The 20,367-nt window shown below is 37.2% G+C and overlaps 1 protein-coding gene across 1 annotated transcript; it reads left to right on the top strand.

Annotated features, from left to right (window-relative positions):
• The first annotated feature begins 3,577 nt into the window (after positions 1-3,577).
• LOC144655105 (uncharacterized) lies at positions 3,578-19,853 on the top strand. Its single transcript, XM_078515322.1, has 17 exons — positions 3,578-3,766; positions 4,921-5,063; positions 5,425-5,568; positions 6,153-6,261; positions 7,306-7,491; positions 8,862-8,984; positions 9,554-9,676; positions 11,996-12,118; positions 12,991-13,110; positions 14,407-14,541; positions 15,362-15,559; positions 15,991-16,185; positions 16,745-16,987; positions 17,286-17,522; positions 18,103-18,291; positions 19,051-19,143; positions 19,693-19,853. The coding sequence occupies exons 1-17, from the start codon at positions 3,703-3,705 to the stop codon at positions 19,851-19,853; spliced, it is 2,586 nt and encodes an 861-aa protein (XP_078371448.1). The 5' UTR covers positions 3,578-3,702.
• Positions 19,854-20,367: the final 514 nt, after the last annotated feature.

The raw sequence follows: 20,367 nt of genomic DNA, 5'->3' as shown, positions 1-20,367 counted from the left end.
ATTCCATTTGAAAACGCATTCATTTTGGTCAAAAGCGGATAAAAGGCGTTTTCAAATACCCACTTTGAAGGGCGGATTGAAGACTCCGGCCTTGAGTTTTAGTATGGTCGGAAAACATTTTGAAAATGGAACTTGTAGCAAACGCTCTTTTAAATGGGTATTTGAAAAAGTGTTTTATCTGTTTCTGACCAGAATATATGCTTTTTTAAATTTATCCGGAAAGTATTTTATACGGTGTATTTAAAATTAATTTTAATCATTTCAATTTTTCCGGATTAATGTGTACTTAGGCTTTGTTGCTTAGGCGATGTGTGTATATTTTCCATGGAAGTTACGAAATTGGCTGTGGAAATTGCTCCCGTGGGAGTACCGAAAAAAAAGCATTGATAAACATTAACATTTGGGAAGAGAATAGGAAAATTGTAGATGTATTCTAAATTTCATATTAGCATGAAAAATAATTCTTGTCCTTTTGTAACGAACAATTACAGGTTTTTAAATGTTTTGGGTCGTTTTCGAAATTTTCTTACGCACGATCAGTCACCGATTTGGTTGAGCTTTCAATCATCATTAAAACTTAAAGCAGGCTCCGTTCCACGCCCTCTTCTATAATTAACGGAGAGAAAAGCTTTGGGGAAGCGGGTGTCAGAACCAGTGCTAGAAAACATAAAAACGGTAACACAGTGACACTGTGGAATCGAAAATGTACGTTCTGTTACTTGTAAGTAGTGACGGTTGCAAAAACGTTGTTCATGTTAAATTTTTTTATTAAAAGTACGAACAGTCGAAAAAGTTTTTCGCTTTTTTTGCTGACGATTTACCGTCATCTTTAGCAAATGCAATATCGGTGTTAGTGTGTGTGTGTGTGTGCTGTCTAGCATGCGCTTTAAAAATTACATCTCCAGACATACGGAGGGGTAAAAATTCTGTGTCCACAGGCCACGTTCATTTTTATCAGCACCAAGTATCGGAATTACTGGGCTAAAGCAGAAGGTGAGACCAAAAGTTATTCACAGCGGTTGCTTTCTCCACAAATATTTTTAAAGCATAAGGAATATTGAGTTTCACATACACGCACAGTTACAAACTGGAACCAGATTTGTTCTGGTTCGCGTTCCTGGTTTTGCTCAGAGCGTCGAGCATTTCACTCAGCGGAAGCGCGCTGGCTCTGGGACGAGAATGCTGGCGAAACATTAAACAAGGCTTTCGCGCGCTTCTTGCGAGAAAGAGGGTCTCCAGGATCGGAAATGATCACTGTTATATAAGCGCCTGCAATTTGAGCGTGAAAAAATCACTGTCCTGGATGCTATTGCCATTCAACAAAGTAGTTTTTCTCGTTTTGTATACGTTTGTTTGTCTCTGTTTTCGGGAAAGAAAACAATTGGATTACAACTCTAGTTTGAGCCAATTTAAGTGTGAAATACAGCTGAACATTTTCACTCGTTATCAGAATTTTGAACTTGTGAATACATACACTGTGGTTACTGCACATCCAAATGTCTAACACCATATATTTATTAATAAACTCTTCAGAAGGATTATCATTTATATTCATTACAGAAACTAACGTAATTGTCCACAATGCGATTCCTGTACAAAACTGTCAAATAAACAATTAGACTACGAGCCTGTGTTTTCGATGAGCCGAATTGACTATCGCTCATAGAAAACGAGAGTGAGTAGTGAGGGCGAGTAGTCTTATTGTTTTAGTAGAAACTCTAAGGAATTGTTGTCCAAAAACTACAATTTTTTGTTGTTTTAAACCAAAAGATCAAGAAAAATTAACCCTTTAATGAAAAGCCTATGCACGATCGCGTTTTAACGGCGAATACAAAAGAGTGGAAGAACCAAACAGCCTCGGGAAGTTTCAATAGAACACTGCTGAGTTTCTATATTTATTATTAATTATATTAATTAACTCTTAAGAATGACAATCATTTAAATTCATTACGAAAATTAAGTCCATGTCCACATGGCTGATAATAATAAAGAACCTACGCCAAAACGAAAATATAAACAGGATTCTGCAAGGATAATAATAATAATAATAATAATAATAACAACTTTATTTAGTGAGGGTTACACATTACAGTTAAAAACTGAAAAACCTGTGGCCCTCCCCTAGAATAAAAGTTAATACTACTACAAATATATTATCAATAAAAAATGAAAACAGATAAAATAGATAAAAACTAGATAAAAATACAAACAGTAATTTGGGTGTGACAGTATAAAAATTTAAAAATTATGACATGGGAAAGCTATCTAAGTCGGCATAACCTTCCTTAATAAAATTACTATAATTATGTTTTAAGGCCTTAATGCTAGTGCTAGTTCTAATATATATAGGCAAAGAGTTCCAACATTTAGTGGCTGAAACAAGAAAAGTTCTTCCACCTTCCGTTTCACGGTTATACCGAGGACAGCGTAAAGTAATATCACCATAGCGCGAGGTTCTGGTGGACATGTCATTGACACTTACAAGTCTGTTCCTTAAATACTCTGGGCATTGTCCATTTAGGCATTTCAATACTTCGGATGATCAATACTTCGAGGTTGGATCCTTGAGGGCTAATTTTGCGAGCGACTTAATTCGTTTTAAAAATGGAGGTTTCTGATGATGTTTATTTGGTACACAATTTGCTTACTTACGTCAAAACTTAAATATCCATTTGATTTTTAAGTGCTGCAAATCTTTCTTACATGTAACATACTCTTTCACTATTAACTGGCTCACGTTAAAAATTAAAAACATACAAATCGGTAGGGGTAAAACCGTTATTTTACCTCCAGACACTTCTTCGGCAGAAAACATGTTATAAATTATTTTTTTGGTGACTGCAATTATCACTAGAATAAGTTTACTAAAAAAAATGATTTGAAAAGTTTCTAATGAACCCAATGAGATGTGATTTTTGTTGAGAACAACAGGTGGGGATGATGAGAAATGTATGGGCTTTGATTACGGAATATTGTACTGCTAAATTTGATTTGTAAACATAGAAAATGATTGGTTCTCTGTTATCTATTTGGTAATATTTCGACAGCTAAGTAAGCTAAGCCTAGGCTCTCTAGTGAAGGTAATAAAAAAGCGATGTAGAATAATTCGATAAGAGAGATATGAAGGATTATTTAAAAGTAAAAAGAATCGAAAGTTTCCATTTGTAGCGACAACTTAAAACCTTACAAATGATACGCATTGACAGAGGCGCTAGTTACGCCTGTGGATTGTTTTCGTGCATGTGATTTCGCAAGATTGATTTGGTTGTAAAATCAGCTGCAGTAACAATAAACGTTAAATTTATAATTTTTAAATACCTTTATTAGTCCATTTGCGGACTTCTCTGCTAGTTGTAAATTTACAACAAACGAAAATAATTTCAATGTGCGACGCCAATGTTGCTATATCTTAAAAGGATGGATTGACTTACATTTGTGCTTCTTTTCTTTTAATTTTGAACGTGACCAAAAGGTTGACTGTGCTGAAATATTTAAGATTGTCACTGATTATTACCATGTTTGGCATCATTTGTTTAAACACCTGTCTTTTTTGAATTATAAGATTTTTCTTTTCTACGAATTTTGATTACGGTTAACGAATGCATGTTGCGTTTTCTAAGGCGCACCTCAATTTTATCTCTTGTAAATTTTCTTGCTTCTTGGAAAAGATAAATTCAAAATTTTCAACGAACAACTGATAAAATGAAAGTATCGTTCATTTTCTCTTTGGCACTGGTTGTTCTTACTGGAAATTTTGGCAGAATAGGTAAGTCCATGATAAGTTATATGTTTCAATTGTTTTCGACGTTACACGCCTCAATTCGTAAAAAAATGACCGGCGACTAGGCATGACAGTTTTCCAGTGTATAAGTTTTATGGATATCAAAGGGAAAACAACGATTTCTTTGACCAGACTGCAAGTTTTTCGTAGCTTCATGTAATACCAATCAGTTTTAAATAACAGTTTTAATTCAACGAACAATTCAGATTTTTTTATTCATACTTGTGTAAATAAGCTATGATATTAGATTTAAGAATGAGAGTGAAACGTTTCGTTAAGAACGCAACGAAATTGTTGCTTTTCATTTCCTGAAAAAGCAAGGACAGCCGAGAGTGAATACGATTACATTTGAAAAAGAAAATTTCGAGAAGTTGAGGAGATCGAGAAATCGGGGGGTAAAATTGAAATACCCAAGCAAAAGATTTTTAGTTCAAGATATCGGAAAGTTCGAGAAATCAAATTATCATTTTTTGCGATATTCGCGATTTTGATACGTAGGAAAATTTTTAAAGGAAGGAAAATGTTAAACAAATTCACGAAAGCGTCGCCAAAGATCACTCTTCCAAAATCACGTAAATGAGTTGTCACGAAAATTTTGTCTATTTATTGGCTGTAGTCTTATTCTTCTGGTATTCGGCTTTTTATTTGGGGTTTGTCTGGTTATGATGGCTGGTCAGATATTTCAACAGGCGGATCAAATTCGGTAAAAAGGAGTTTACTCGGAACTCTCCAAAAAGAACACTCCCCCTAACGACTCAGCTGTACTAGGTCAAAACTGCTGAATAATGCTGAAAATGTCAATAATGGTGGAAATAAAAACACGATAGTACTTAACCAACTCCTACAACTGAAATGGGTTCATCCTGCCAAAGCACGATCAAAAACTATCAACCGTTTCAACCGAAAACATTTGGAATTTTTCCTTAGCAAACGGATGCTCCCCACTTTATGAATACTAATTTTAAATTAAAACATTAGGATTTCCCGCGATAGTTAGAGCTGAAAGCTTAATTTGAGTAGAAACCTTCGATATTCCTCTATACAAAATGGAGGCTAGGTGTTACGTCTTAAAATTTATACTCTGCTTGTATGGTTTGAATTTGTAAAATTTAAAAACAAACTTTTTTCCTTAACTGTAGATGGCACGTCGCAATTTTTTGCCAAGAGCACAGTGACAGCATCCTCGCAACTTTCACCAATGTACTCTGCTGTGCATGCCGCTATGTCTTCATCGTCGGCCTGGTGTCCACAGAAAAACTTTACCGACAATGAGTACTTACAGGTCAGCGGGTTGTTTATGCCGTTCTTGTCGTTCTTAAAAAATTTTTTAAAAGAATAATACTTTATCCAAATTATTACTTTGTTATATAACTGCAATTTAGATATTTGGTTTGTAGGTTTGTTGAAAACAACACAATGTTGTACTTAATCAGCCGTAAGTTAGCTTAGTTACGTAGTTACTGTCGCGGTTAATGTGCTTGATGAAATTTTTTAGCTTGAATTTTGTTTGCGATTCCACTATGCTGTCGTAATGATATTCGTTAAATCATTAATTATTGGTCCATACTATAGTTTTAACAGTTCAGTTGAGGAAAATAAATGTCAAAGTCAAAATTTATCCCAGTAACTGAATTACATTCCAGTTTGATTTTGGTGAAAAGAAAGTGGTCAAACATATTGTCACCGCTGGTGAGGCAAACCCTGCCGTCAATCAAACTGCCAGGAGTGTCACTAAGTACCTGATTCAAGTCAGTGCTGATGGTGTTACATACGAAGATTTTGAGGCGGTAAGATTTGTGTAACTTTACAAAATAAAAATAATAGCGATTTTAATGACAAGGAGAAAGATGTTCTTTTTTGGCAAAAATGAAGAAAAACACCCACATCTGTGGAGACAAACAAATTAATTAAATGGACTGGCGAACGAACGAACGAACGAACGAGAAACAACCGAACGCCGAACGAAGAAAAAGCCAAATGAATGAGATAATGAATCAACCTTAGTTAGTGTATCAATCTAATTTAACTGCATCTTAAGAAAAACCGCTAGCAGAAGGAAATGTTTAGACGAGGGTTTTGAGTGTTTCTAACTAATAGCTGAGAACTGGCCAAAAATTTAACTACCCGCTGAGACCGGTTTTTGAGGACTGCAGAATTTACTGAATGCTGGAAATTGCACTGATTTTTTTAAATAATAACCTAGAAATCGCTTTTAAAAAAAGTAAATGATAACTAATTCATACGTGAAATGCTTGAATTTTTAATAACTTCTGTCATTAGCTACCTTTACACCACTTTACTTCTAGAATACAAAAATGGCTTTGTGTTGTATATTTTTATAATTATTTTTTCTTGTTTATACTTTTTTAAGATTTCATCAGACAACGTAACGCTGCAAATCAGGACACAATACATGCGTATAGTGCCACTGGACTTTGTTCAATTCCCTTGCATGAGGATTGAAATTTCTGGATGCAAATGTAAGGCAATATTCCATATACAAAAAGTTTATAATTATAAGTATGTAGCCATTCGTAAAGTTGCTACAAGCCATGGACTTAGTGGAAAAACAATCATTCTCTTGGCACGACCAAACGAGAAATAACAACTTTGATAGTCATGTGCTATCGAAAGGTATTGATAATTGCATTCTTTAACTATGCTGCGCCCAATTAGGTTTTAATTTCTGAGCCCCTCCCGGGGTTGGTTCCATGTTCTCTTGTGACCAAAAAAATTCCCTAATGTTCTCGGGAAGTATTTTGTCGATTTTTGTGATCCCTGTTTCCCAAATTTCAGAAACACGTGCACAGCTTTTGTTCCCGTGTTCCCAGCTATATTTTCCTTTTGTTTCCTTGTTCTCAATTATTGTATGGTCATGTTCCATTGTTCCCTAAAACCCCTGGGAAGGGCTCATTCGATCCTTAACCCAAACAAGAATTATCAAGGAATGTTACGCGTTCTTTTTTGAAAATGAATTAGTTGGTAATTCAGTTGAGAACATTACCTTCGATGCTGTATTCCTTTTTTTCTGAAGGCGAATCTAGCAAAAAGAGAGTCAAATTTTTCAGTTGAGATTACTCTTGAAAACAATATATTTTGTTGAGGTGAAACGTAGCTAGAGTTTAGGTTTGAATACCAGCTTACTCTTCCATAGCAAACATCAGGAATGACCGACTTCTTTAATACATCAGCCTGTACAGTTCTAAGCTGAAAGTTTGCAACGTTAGGTTTGTAAATTCTGACAATGATCTGCACAGAGGTGTTCCACGAATTCACACGCAGGAAATCCTGCAGCCCAGTCTAAATTGATATAGTTTGACAACAGACCTAGAAAAATGTGCTTTTCATGTAATTATATAATTCTAAATTTTGAATAGTGAGTTAATCTACTAAAGCCAAATAGACTAACTCGAATGCTTTTATTCTCACACTGGAAGCGTGTGCCACGTTTTGGGGTCTAAAAATAGTAAGCTGCGATCTTGGTTTTTTTTTTTTTTTTTTCATTTTTCGTAATATACTTATAGCAAAGAACCCTGAACTGTGCAGCGACAACAACGGCGGATGTTCTCAGACATGTATTCAACACTCCAGGTATTGTTTGTTTGGAAAATGTTACTTCAATTGCCACATCGATTTCCTGTGCACGAAATGGGTCGAATGTCAATGTGATCAAGGATACAAACTATTGGCTGACAAGAAAAACTGTGCAGGTGATTATATTAGTTATTATTTATTTACCTTTCTCTTATTTATACCAACTTTTACCAGAGATAAACGGAAGTCAATGCAAGGACTCGAGCAAGGACTCGAGCCAGTACTCAAACAAGGACTGGAGCACAGAACTCAAGTCTGAACAGTGTGAAACTGTAAAAGCCCTTGTAGCTATATTATTCATTTAATTTTTACGCTATATAGTATTGTCCCAACCAACAAATGAATGCTTATCACAAGCAAATCGAAGTAACGGTTAACCGAAAACTGGAGTAAAACTAATCGCAAGCAATTGCAAACCGAAGTAAAATCTAACCGCAAGCAAACCAGAGTGAAAGCTAACCGTAAGCAAACCGTAGTAAAAGCTAACCGCCAGCAAACCAGAGTGAGAGCTTAGGGCAAGACAACCGGAGTGAAAGCTAACTGCAAGCAAACCGAAATCATTGAGGATAATCAAAGCGCTGTTTGAGTCCTAGCTCGAATCCTTATAGCTCGAATCATGGCTTGAATCCTGAGCTCGAATCCTGGCCCGAATCCTTAACGTAAATCCTGGCTCGAGCCCCAGCTTAAGTCCTGGCTCGAATCCTGGCTCAAGTCATGACTCGGTATTCAGGTACCCTCCATTTACGATCATCCTTGTTGCTATTTTATCTATTTTTCTTTTTTTAATTTCGATCCCATGGGTACCGTAATTAACAAATACAAAAGCGTAAACAAACAAAACAGACATAAGCATTTTTATTTTTTCGTGTATATGAGGAGAACGTTATTCTTAAATAATACGTTTAATTTACTCATTCCTTATTCCTTTCTTCATCGTTTCTTCGACGAACAAATACATCTGGCATGTTATTTTGGTCGTATTGAAATTTAAAGTGTGTTTGTTTGTTGTTGTAGTTTTTTTTAATTTTGATATATACCATTTTCAGTACGACGAGGATAAAAAAATTATTCTTCTTTAGACATATTCATCAAACAAACTAGAAATACTATCATTCAGCTGTGCAGCTAACACGTCCTTGATTTATTGTCGTATTTTTTTTTGTTTTGTTGTCTAAGTCATAGTCAACTGAAGAAGAGTTCCTACGAAGCTATTCGAAGTTCTTTGTTCTGTGTTTTTGTGGCCGTGCACAAAAAACAGCAATATATATTTACTTTTGTCTGATTGATAGATATATTGATTGATTGATAGATAGATTGATTGATTGATTGATCGATTGACCAAAAAACAATCATTAACCTTCCAACATAGATCTTTGAATCTTCACTTGCTCCTATGAAGTTTGCCGGGCTTTAAAGCCATTCGTCCACTCTTTTGACTATACAGTATCTGAGCTGACGTTTTCTTTCTCAAAAATTCTAACAACAGACATCAATGAGTGTGACACCAATAATGGAAATTGCGACCAGATTTGTGAAAATTCTCCAGGAAGTTACGAGTGCAAGTGCCGCAATGGATTCAGTCTTGGCGCCGACAAACATAAATGCAATGGTAAGTCATTTTAACCAAGAAGAGGTGAAACTAAAGAAGAATAAAAACTCCGCCTGAAATATTAAAAATACGAATGTTCCTTTCTGATAATTATGTCAAGTTTGAAACTTTTCTTTTGGGACCTTGCTCGCGAGAACTTGTTTGCTAGATAGTGCAGTTTATTACTTTCCTTGACCGTCTTTGTGACGTTAAGAAAAGGGTCGCTATTGTTAATCATCCATTTAAGGCGATAATGAAGGTATCGTTGGCTGATTCTTCAGATTAGTATCTGAAAAATTCGTACGTGGATTGTTTCTTTCTTTGAAACTTGAACATTGTTGCAACAACATCAGTGCTGTATAACAAATACTCTATTGAAGATGTACAAAAAATATTCACGATATCAGAATTCAAAAAGTACAAAAAAGGAAGTTAAAAACACAAATGAAACAAAAACGAAATGTAAAGCAAACGATTGTAGAAGAAAGGGAAAGCAGATTTTACGCAAAGCAAAGTAGCATTTGTAAAGTAAACAAAATTTACAGAACAGTTACATAATAATGCGGTCATGGTGTATTGTTTTATTGCAGACGTCGACGAATGCCAGACTAACCGTGGAGGCTGCAATCAGATTTGTAAAAATAGTTATGGAAGTTATCATTGTGAATGTAACATTGGGTACAAGCTTTCACAGGACAATCACACCTGCCTTGGTAAGATTTTACCCCTCCGCTCCTCTCTTCGGTTTTTTTTTTTGGGGGGGGGGGAGGGGGTTCTTGGAGAATTTTTTTTTTTATTTTTAAGGGAGGCTTGGCATAGAGTAGACTTGCACCAAGTCGCCCTCTATTGGCGAGCGAAGCGAGCCGAGAAGCGTCGCGAAGCGACGACCGCGAGTGACGAAGTCGCGAGAGGGCGACTTGTCCCGCTTGAAGGATTTTGAATCAAGTTTCCCGCCAAAAGCAAGAGGTATCAATTATCAGGAGGCGGTGTTTCTGCGAGCGCGTGACTTTTCTAGCAGGAGTCAAGCTTCAAGAATTCTTGTTTGTGATGGCGGAAAGTAGCGCGGGTTCAACTCGAGCAAATTTGTATTCTTTGCGCTCAGGAAGTCGTAAAAAACGATTACAGACGAAGATTGATCGGTCCAGGTGGGAAAAAAACAAGGCTTGCTTAGACCTGGAAATCCTCGCCGGACGGCAATTCTCAGAACCTGAACTGACTACAAATATTATTTGTAGAAACTGGGCCGACATAAACGAAACGATCGTGAAGAAAGCAGAAAAAAGTAAACGTTGTGAGAGATTCGTAGAAGGCTGGTCATGAAGCGATAGCTGAACATTAAATAAATCGCTTCCTAAACATAGATTGCAAACACTTTTAATCGCCCGCTTCCGTGGGCGCAGAAACGAAAACATTTTTCCGCAGAGATACGCTTCTATGGCCTGTTGATATTCTGTTAAATAATCGTTTCCCCTGACCTGTTGAGCAATTTTTCAACGCTTCCTTCGCTGTTCAGCATGATGTGACCTCGACGTGACAAGAAATGATGCGTCGAGAAGCATCGATTTACATTTGAATAACACTTTCTTTGAGATCTCGACTCTGATTGGCCGCGGTTATAATTTATTCACCGACCCGTTTTTGGGTCGGTAAAATTGGCGCGCTGCAAGTTGGAAAAGTCCTTCGTACGTGACATACCTAAACCGCGCGTCGAAGGACTTTAAGCGATTCAGTGGAATTCAGCGGAACTTCAAAATGTGTTTTCGATGTGTGGTGTTGTTAGAAAAGATTTCTTTCGATAAGATATTTGAAGCAGTAACAAAAAAGCTGGTAATCAGGTGTAAATAGTTTTGGTACATAATTTTGTCCAATAACTACTCGAAGTCCTGGCGTATTTCCTCTTAAAGCTCTATGCCTAGACTTTCTTAAGATGTAAGCTTTTGCCCATAGCTTGTGAACTTTAAATATCATTTTCTCAGACTCGGATAAGAAATTGTTGTACCAGAATTATTTCCACCTTATTGCAAACTTTTTTGTTACTGCTTCAAATATCTTATCAAAAGAAATCTTTTCTAACAACACCACACATCGAAAACAGATTTTGAAGTTCCGCTGAATTCCACTGAATCGCTTAAGACGAATTTACAAAATGCCTACACGTGAGATTTTTCCTATACCTTGTGAACTTTGAAATTCATTTTCTCAGACTCTGATAAGAAATTGTTGTTGGTGTTATCACGGATAATTGCTTACATCTTTACCTTTTATTAAGGGTAGGAAATAACGCAATGGGATTTAAATTATTCTGGAAATTGATTTTTGTCCAACTTTAATAAATATTACTCGACTTCCTAGTGGATTCCGTCTTAATCTTTACCATTTAACATACCGTTCTTCAGCTTTCGACAAAAAAAAATGACAAGAACTTCAACGATGAAATGGTAAATGGTACCCGTTTGGCATACCTTCAGATAGGATACAGCATCTTTTTTGTTATTTTTTTTTTCACTTGAATAACCCCTTAAATACTTAAATCGATCTACCGTTCGGTTGGTCTGCTTAAATATTTCGAAAGGTCCCTTTAAATAATTAAATTACATTTTCCCTACGCTGCTGTATACTCCACTTTGTGAAATCCCTACCCTAAATATAGGTAATTTTTTGGTCCTCTACGTATAATCCACTATCGGAAGATATCCCCTTCCTCCTCCTCAATTCTCCTCCTCGTCGTCCTCCTCCTCCCCAAAAATCATTAAATGCACTAGCTGCTAGTGCAAATTTTTTTTAATAAGTTCAGTTCTGTTAGTGGACATTTGGGCATTACAATCTCGCTAACAAATCAAGAAACAGTAATGTAAGTATGACTGTTTGAACTTATGTACATGCATACATACTTTACTTGAAACGCAGGCTAAATTATTACAGCCAGCGACTAATGTGGACCTATGACAAATGCAATTACCCAGCGTAAAAATCTGAAAGTAAAGACACTTGTTACATATTTTGGTTATTATTTTTTGGTATTTAACGGGTAGATATCGATGAATGTGCTGTAAACAATGGCGGGTGCAGTTATGGCTGTCAAAATCTGCAGGGACGTTACTTGTGTACATGCCCTCACGGATTCGAACTGGACGAGACGAAAAAGAATTGCCAGGGTAAGGACCATGTGCGGTTTGAAAATCCCACTAAGGTGTTGGTATGAATTGTAAATCCACTCATAGTGGCCTGGCCTTGCTAAAAAGTACTTTATAAGTCCTAAAAAAATGTTTAAACGTGGTTTGGGTACAGACTGGTAGAAAAGAAGTGCCCTAAAACTTGAAGTAGTCGGGCTAAGTTTGAAAGTTTTACTTAGAAGAAAAGTCTTAAAACCATTGATTGCGGTTTTTTAACATCTTGTAGAATAATTTCCATGCTGTTTTTGTTGTTCAAAGGTTATTTGGATTGACAGTAAGTGCAGCCTCGTAATTCCTAGAATATTTTACACGAAAACTTCAAAATGGTGCGAGGATTGTGCCATACTGATGATTTATTAAACGTTTCAAATGTCACATAAATGCATTGTTGCAACAAGAATTTTTTTTTTTTGCGAAGCAAAGGTTACCCCCAGCCGCGAGCGAGAAGGAAACATATATAAGTGAAATCTTTAAATTCCATGAGGACTTGTTTTATGGTTATGTGATACTCTTGGTGCGAGGTCGGGATCTTTTATTCTAAAACATTGTACAGTGGGGGTTGAATTCGAATGCATTCACTGAAATAAATCAGAACGTCGACGGTTCATTTTTTGCCGTTTAAGACAATACAGAGCAACAAGCGGGTGGCTAAGTGAGTAATATTTTGATGTCTGGTGCAAAATGGTATGTGTAGGTCACAGGGTACAAACTGGTCATGCTGAATGGAAAGCTACGCTTGCTCTCTAGTATGGCAGCTTTTATACAACTTGGCCATTTTCTTTTGAAAAAGGGCCGTTATTTATTGGATGAGCAATTCCCTTTGATCCTTTTAATGAGGGTGTTAAATTTCTTAGATACGAATGAATGTCATTTGGCAAACGGTGGATGTGAGACGAACTGCCACAATACCAATGGAAGCTACTACTGTTCTTGTGCTGCTGGTTTCGAGTTATATGACAAACTCAAATGTAGAGGTAAGAAAACAATGGTTATAATTGAAAACGATAAACTCTAAACAAGAGAAAGTCAATTGATAGAGAGTCATAGCCATATAACTTGGTAGAACGCCGGACTGTCGTGTGGGAGGTCTCGGGTTCGACTCCCAGACCGGACCAACACTCATGGTCTTAAAACAATTGAGGAGAACGTGCTGCCTTTGCACTGACATCTGCAACTGGTTAAATGTTCTAGTCTTCTCGGATATGGACGATAAAGCGTAGGTCGCGTCTCATGCATCGTCATCTACCTAAACCCAAGCTTAGCCTTGGCAAGCGTACTTTTAGATTTTCTGGCACAGCCCTTTTTAACCCACTACCTTTAAAATTCCAACAAGCTGTATCACTCTCCTCTTTTAAAAATCTTGTCAAAGCCCACTTTATTCATAGCACCTAATTTATGATATTTATCTTTTTTTATATACCAGTTCATGCTTGTAATTCGTTTTAGTTTTTAAACTCCTTTTATATAACTATTTCAATTACTAAACATTAGCTTTTAACTCTATTTTTATAACTATTTTAAACAATTAGGTATTTTATATTTTTAGAAATTGTATTTAGCAGGGCCCCTCTGGAGACCAGCCACTGTGCTGAATGGGCCACCCTGCATAAATATAGTTTGACCTTACCTTATTGTATATGGTCAGCAGAGGACGTTAAGGTCATTGCCCTGCATTACATTGCATTGTGCATCCTTCATGTCCTTACTGCGCAGAATTTTACGCGTAATTAGCGCGCGGCTTTTTTCTTTGAGGCTAAGTCCGCGAGCAAAATAAATCGTATTTTTCTCCTAAACAAGTATGGTGACCTTTCAATTTTTTCGCATATTTTGAGTGTAGCGATCAAGTTTTATCTGTAAAATGAAAACAGTTCAATTCATGTGTTTAAAAAAATAAATTACCACTGAATACGTGAACTTTTCCAGTTCTCGCAAGGCAATTTATAAGGAATTATATGGTATATACAAGGTCTTCGTACTCCTAAACCAATTTGGGGACCCCACGTTTTATTTTAAAATTTAAGTTACCTTGAGGTAGTCAACAAGTAGGCAAAACTTGGTTCAAAAACTATGTTCAGTTCTTTTTCGGGGCAATGACTTTAAAGAACTCACCCACTTATATCAGAGAGAAGGCCACGGAGTTTCTAGTGTTGTGGTCTGGCCTATTCACGTGTATTCATGGGACTTGCGTTGTTCATTGGATGACTGTGGCACGTTCTTTTCACATATAAGCGCAACAATTTCTAACGCAATATATATTTTTTAATTTTTAGATATTGACGAATGCTCTCGTAGTTCGGACCAATGTAACGCAACGTCCACCAGCTGCCGAAATTTTCAGGGAGGGTACGAATGCACCTGTCAGTCGGGTTACAAACATATACAAGGCGATAACTACAATTGTGAACGTAAGCGCCGTTTACTTATTGAATTAAGTAACTCACTCCATTTATTAAGTTATGTAGCCGTTCTGACTGACTGTTAACTGACTGATCATAACTAATCGTGATTGACTGACTGGCTGCCTGACTGATATTTGACTAAATTACTGACTCAGACTGTCTGTCAGACTGCTCAGTGACTGGTCGAGCTATATAACCGTCTTTGTCTTAGACTGACTGACTTTCTGACTAATTATACTGTGTGACTGGTTGACACAGACTGACTGCTTGACTGTCTCAGACTAAATTAATAAATAGTAAGATTTAACATCCAACTTTACTACAAACACTACAATAGTTCATTAAGTAGAGAGTTGAAGAAGAGAAATTATGTTTTTATAGGAACTTTTCAACGGTCTAATCATTTTTTTGGTGGTTGCGGGGGAAGTCTTAAATCTGGCCAATTTAATGAAAATGACAAAAGAACGCCAACTACAAATATTTGTATTATATAATTATACTAGTTATGCAACGCTCTGTAGTGGTATAGATGTCCCACGAATCACTTGTATTTTCGCGGTATATGGACGAGCTATTAGGTGAGTGTGTGTACGAAAAAAAAATACAAGTGAAAAGTGGGATATTTCATGGTATACCAGGAGAAAGTGTTGCGTAACTAATTTATACTGTGCCATATAAAATACGCTAAGTTAATTTCGCTACAAAAGCGGATCGCAGTACACGATGGGGAGGTAAAGATGAATACCGTGGAAAATACAACGGCTTTTTGTGCTCTGATTGGCTGTATTTTCTGTGGCATGGTATAAATGCATCTATTATTTTCCAGTTATTGCTTGCCCTCCACTCGTGGAAGCTCAAGGAACAACGGTGAGTCCAAGGGAATGTTTGGTAGTTGATGGCAGGAAAGTGAATGACACTTGCACGTTTAGCTGTCAAGCAGGATACAAACTTCCAGATCCTCAAACTGATACCTTAACATGCTTGGCTACAGGCGGTTGGGATGTTGCATTAATATCTTGCCAGCGTAAGTAACTGAAATATACTGCTTGGGTATGGCATCTTTAAACTGTTTCTCTTTCGACACTGACCAACTGGTCATAGAATTAACTGAAACATCGCAATAACATACGGCTTAAAACTCAAAAGAAAGGCCAAAAAAAAAAAAAGGAATGAATGGGAAACAATTGCGTTAAAATAGACTTGAAAAGCGTCGGCCCGACGTTTTTCAAGTTTATCTCAATTTGTATGAAGTGTCATTAACAATGCTCAAAAATCGTCACTGTTTGTTTGCCAATAAAATAATTTCGCTCTGCCAATTTAATATTTTTTGAGCACTTTATTAACGAAAATGAATAAAATTACCTAAAATACCTCGACCTAGCTAAAGCCTCTTTAATTTCACTCGGATACTGATCATGGATAAATCTTAAGACATGCTACTTTGAATGCTTTCAGGCATGAGCTGCCCGGCTTTGCCACCAATATCAAACGGGGGTTTATTTCCTGCGTTCTGTTCAATATCCGGAAACTTTTTCGACGAGACTTGCCACTATAGATGTGATTCTGGCTACACACTAAATGGTCAGTCTAGTAGAAAGTGTCAAGCAGATGGCCAATGGGACGTGCAAGCCATACCAACTTGTGACAAAGGTAATAAGACGTGTTTGTTGACTGTTGTTTAAAGGAAATGATGGCAGTGACTCTTCTAATTTTGCTTTTGCAAAAGTGCTTTTACAGAAGGCAGGACGTCTTTAAGTTTTGCCTCTACAAATGAGAAAATGCTTTTACAGATCAAATATTCATGTTTTGTCAACAGGGCGCAGCCGATTTGAGTATCGATCTTAGGAAACGAAATGAAGTAATCTATTTTGTTAGCAGAAATTCTAAAGGATGGCAGTCTTAAACGTACAACGTAACGTACTTTGAAGCTACAATTTAATAATAATTGCATCACTCGCGCGATTCTGTTCTATCGGCGAATAGAAAACAATTGGGGACAATAATCATATTCACAGATTTCCAATGGAACACAACAAATTGGAATCTTCAATCTTCGATTTAAGTTATGTTAAGTTGTATCCTTAATATTAATTATGTTACTGTGACATAAGACACAAGACTAAGGCTGTAAGGTCTTATCTGCTGGGAACCTCTTACAACCTGATGTTTTGACGGTATACGCTAACAAGTTCGGCTCTTCCTTATCTAGAATACCCGAAACCGTGGATCACTTGTCCTTCGGATGTTTTGGTTACCCTTGCGCCAAACATGAAAGATTACGACATCACAGGGCTGCTTGAAGACCCACAGTCCAATGTGCAAAACATACAACTCTACCCAGAAAAGTACCGCAGTCAGCTGGTATTCCCATACGGTGTAACGGTGCTTACATATGTTGCCAGCAACGAGATTGGTGTTACAGCAAACTGCACTGCAGATGTCACCGTGCAAGGTAGGTGCATAGCGCGTAAACAGACATAGATAATGGAACCGCTTTTACCATGTCAAACGGTTTGAGCCATGCGTTTGGCAGATTGAAAACAAAATTGGGTTAATTACCTTGAAAAGCAACAAAAAAATAAAGACAGTTAGAAAATGCAAATATACCAACGAATCTGCCAAACTGTCCGTTTTTTCTTCTCTAGATAGGATCAAGAAGGCAAGAAAACCAAAAAGCCAAACCATCTTTGTTCAATAGCTTTCTTTAAAGTTAAATAATTACTTACCTCACTGTTATTTTCGTTTTCAAGATAAACAAGCTCCAACCATTGTCTTTTGTCCTGGAAACATATATGAAGCGATAACATCAATCGAGGCAGCAATAACTTGGAAAGAACCGGAGTTTTCAGACAACATCAAAGTTGAGAGAGTAACATCTACAAAGAAATCTGGAGATACGTTTCCACTGGGTTCTACTTCCGTGAAATATGACGCATATGACGATTCGGGCAATTCAGCGAGCTGCTCTTTTGTAGTTAATCTAAAACGTGAGTGGCTTACGCTGAGGTTTATTTTTTGTGTTGTTGTTGTTTTTTGTTTGTTTCTTTGGAGAGTGCCTCAGAGGCAAGAACCCTACACTGACGGCCTGGGTTCGAATTCCAGATCCGGAGCTTATAATGTGTGTTGAGCCTTTTGATGGTTCTCGCTCTGGCTCCGAGGATTTTTCTTCGGGCATAGTGGCGTGGGTGCGCCACTTTTGATTCCCATTTTATTTTGTTTTTTTTTGTTTGTTCGCTGTTTAGGTCGGCCAGCCAGCCAGCAAGCCAGTTGGTCGGTCGGTCGGCCGTTGATTGGTTTGTTGGTCGTTTGTTTGTTTGTTTTCTTTTGTTTTTGTTTCCAAACCCATTTCACGTAGATACATGCAGCTTGTGCTTATAACGGGAGATTTTTTTAACTTTTGCGGTCTGTTTCGTAAAAGTCATACCGTCAATAACAAATGACCTTATGCTGGTGTTGGTTAAAATCTGTTTCAGTGGACTTAAATGAAAAAAAGAAAAACGATGAAATATAACTTATGCGATAACCAACACAGTGTTGCTAACATTAACATGACTGTTTTGTTCGCAGGCAAGCAGTGTGTGATTCCTGACAACCCCGACAACGGACAACTGAGTTGTCAATCATTCGGAGACTTCAAGTACTGTCAGATTTTATGTGATACGGCAAACGGAAAGCAACTATTCAAGTACACTACTGGCTCCAGCTGCAATCCATCAACCTTGATATGGACACCGTCCGAGATACCGGACTGCGTAGGTTGGTATAAACTACAATTGAGTCATTAAAAATAGGAATTACATCATAGCAAGTCAAGACGCGCAATCAATTTCAGTATACGTGAACGTGCACAAAATCCAATTGTGCACGCTGATAGCACGAGCAAATCGCTTCGTCAGAATTGTTTTCTCTTGCGCGAGTTTTTTTTTTTTCAAATAGTCGCGTGTATATGAATGAATAAATTTTATGTGGATAAAAGAAAAATTCTCTAGAGAATATCACGTGATCTGAGAATGGGAAAACAAACCGCTCAAGCGAAAAAGGTCTATTGGTTAACGCCTTTAGCCGTCCACTATCGATAGAGTCATGGCGCATTTGTAAAGTTTGAAGAGCACTAAAGAAACTAGAGTTGCTCTCGGCCATCGCTGCGAGCAACTCTTACGATTATTTCGACCTCTTCAAACATCCCGCATGCAAAATAGCTGGATAGTCCACGCTAAAGCATGAACCAATTGTTAATTGAAAAGCAGGGACTGATATAACGTTGAATATCTTTAAATTGCGTGCTCTATATTTCGGCTGGCCAAACCAACCATCTTCAGGTACAGTGAGAGTCTAATAATGAGTCCGCGCGATGAGTTTTTCTCGTGGACGCGCGCACCATCTCTCACTGACACTGAGCAAACTGAAGGACGACTCGCTGTAGTGTTGGGTTAAGTTCCTTGTGTTGTAAATTTAACGAATGGCAATGCCAGTGGTGTTATTAATTTTTCGTATTCTTTGCCTTTCTTTCTTCAGACAGTGTGAGCTTGCCCGCAAGTGGAGTGTGCCCTACTCACATGATTCCCCAACCGTCCCTTGTGTCGTTTGACAACCCAATCAAGCTATGCGGTATGTGGCCCAAGCACTCTAAACTACCTTTAGACAGAATAATATTATATTTCCAGGAATATGCCACAGCAAGAGGTAGCCTAAGAACTTAAACTGTCGTGGCCCTTTTGAACCCTCTTTTTGTCCAGAGAAAGTTCGAAACCAGTCATTCCAAGTTACACCAGTGTATTTGTTTTTAATCTCAACGAAAGCTCCATAAATTGTAAAGAAAAAATTTATTAACTCAAGCTATATTGCATTTTGTCAATATATATTCTTGGTTTTCACGTGGCGTCATCAATATTCTAAAACCCAGAATTGCAAAACCCCTGAGCTTTTATCCTTCACTGGCTATTAGACGTCCTAAATATATATATTGTTGAAGGTTTCTAGCTCGATAGCATTCGCCGTCTTTATGATAGAGCATTTTGAATTTCGGAGTTTCACGCCACACGAGATCAAAGAAGCTGCAAATCAGATTGAGTATTTTATTCAGTACTAATCTAATTTAGTTAATTGATTGATTGACTTAAAGATTGATTGATTGTTTACTTTTTTATTCATTTTTAGTCAAATGTCCTCGTGGGATGAAGTACGATGAGGCACTGAAAGACTGCGTGGCCTGCCCTGTGGGATATATTAGTCAAAAGGAGTCAAGCCTGACTTGCACTCAATGTCCACCGGACCAAAGCACCCTCAAAGAAGGGTCCAAAACATGCGTCGGTGGGTAATTACATCATTTCAGTACAAAAAATGAAAAATAACGCAATACTTAGACCAGAGCGCATTCAATAGAGATTTAAGGGAGCTTAGTCAGAGCTGACCTGCCCGACCAAGACAGTAAAACCCGCGAGAAAGAATCTAACATTTAATAACCCGATTAGGCAAAAATTTGCAAATTAGACCCCTTTTTATAAGAACTTCTTAAGCCTTAAATTTGGAAAAAGGTTGTTATTTATTAAAGTTGATTAAAATAATTTGGACAAGGCATCACTGTACATGTATATATATAAGCATTTTCTTATTTTCTTCAGAAAACCAGAACCTAAATAGCCTACATTTGTGTTAACTACCATTTATGCAAGAACCTGTTTAGGCTGACCTAAAAAAAAAATAAGTTCTTTCTCGCGGTTTTTTACTGTATATTCAAGATCAGAAATCCTGTTGTTAGTCAGATTGTTCCTATCGAATCAGTTGATGCATAAAGATTATGCACTTTTGTAGTCAATTTGTGGGAAATTCTTG

The sequence above is a fragment of the Oculina patagonica genome, chromosome 5 (genome assembly GCF_052425735.1).
Source record: "Oculina patagonica isolate OP01 chromosome 5, crgOcupat, whole genome shotgun sequence".
In the NCBI taxonomy this organism is placed as follows: Eukaryota; Metazoa; Cnidaria; class Anthozoa; order Scleractinia; family Oculinidae; genus Oculina; species Oculina patagonica.
The sequence above is the reverse complement of the archived record's forward strand: the minus strand, read 5'-3'. Positions and strand labels throughout refer to the sequence as shown.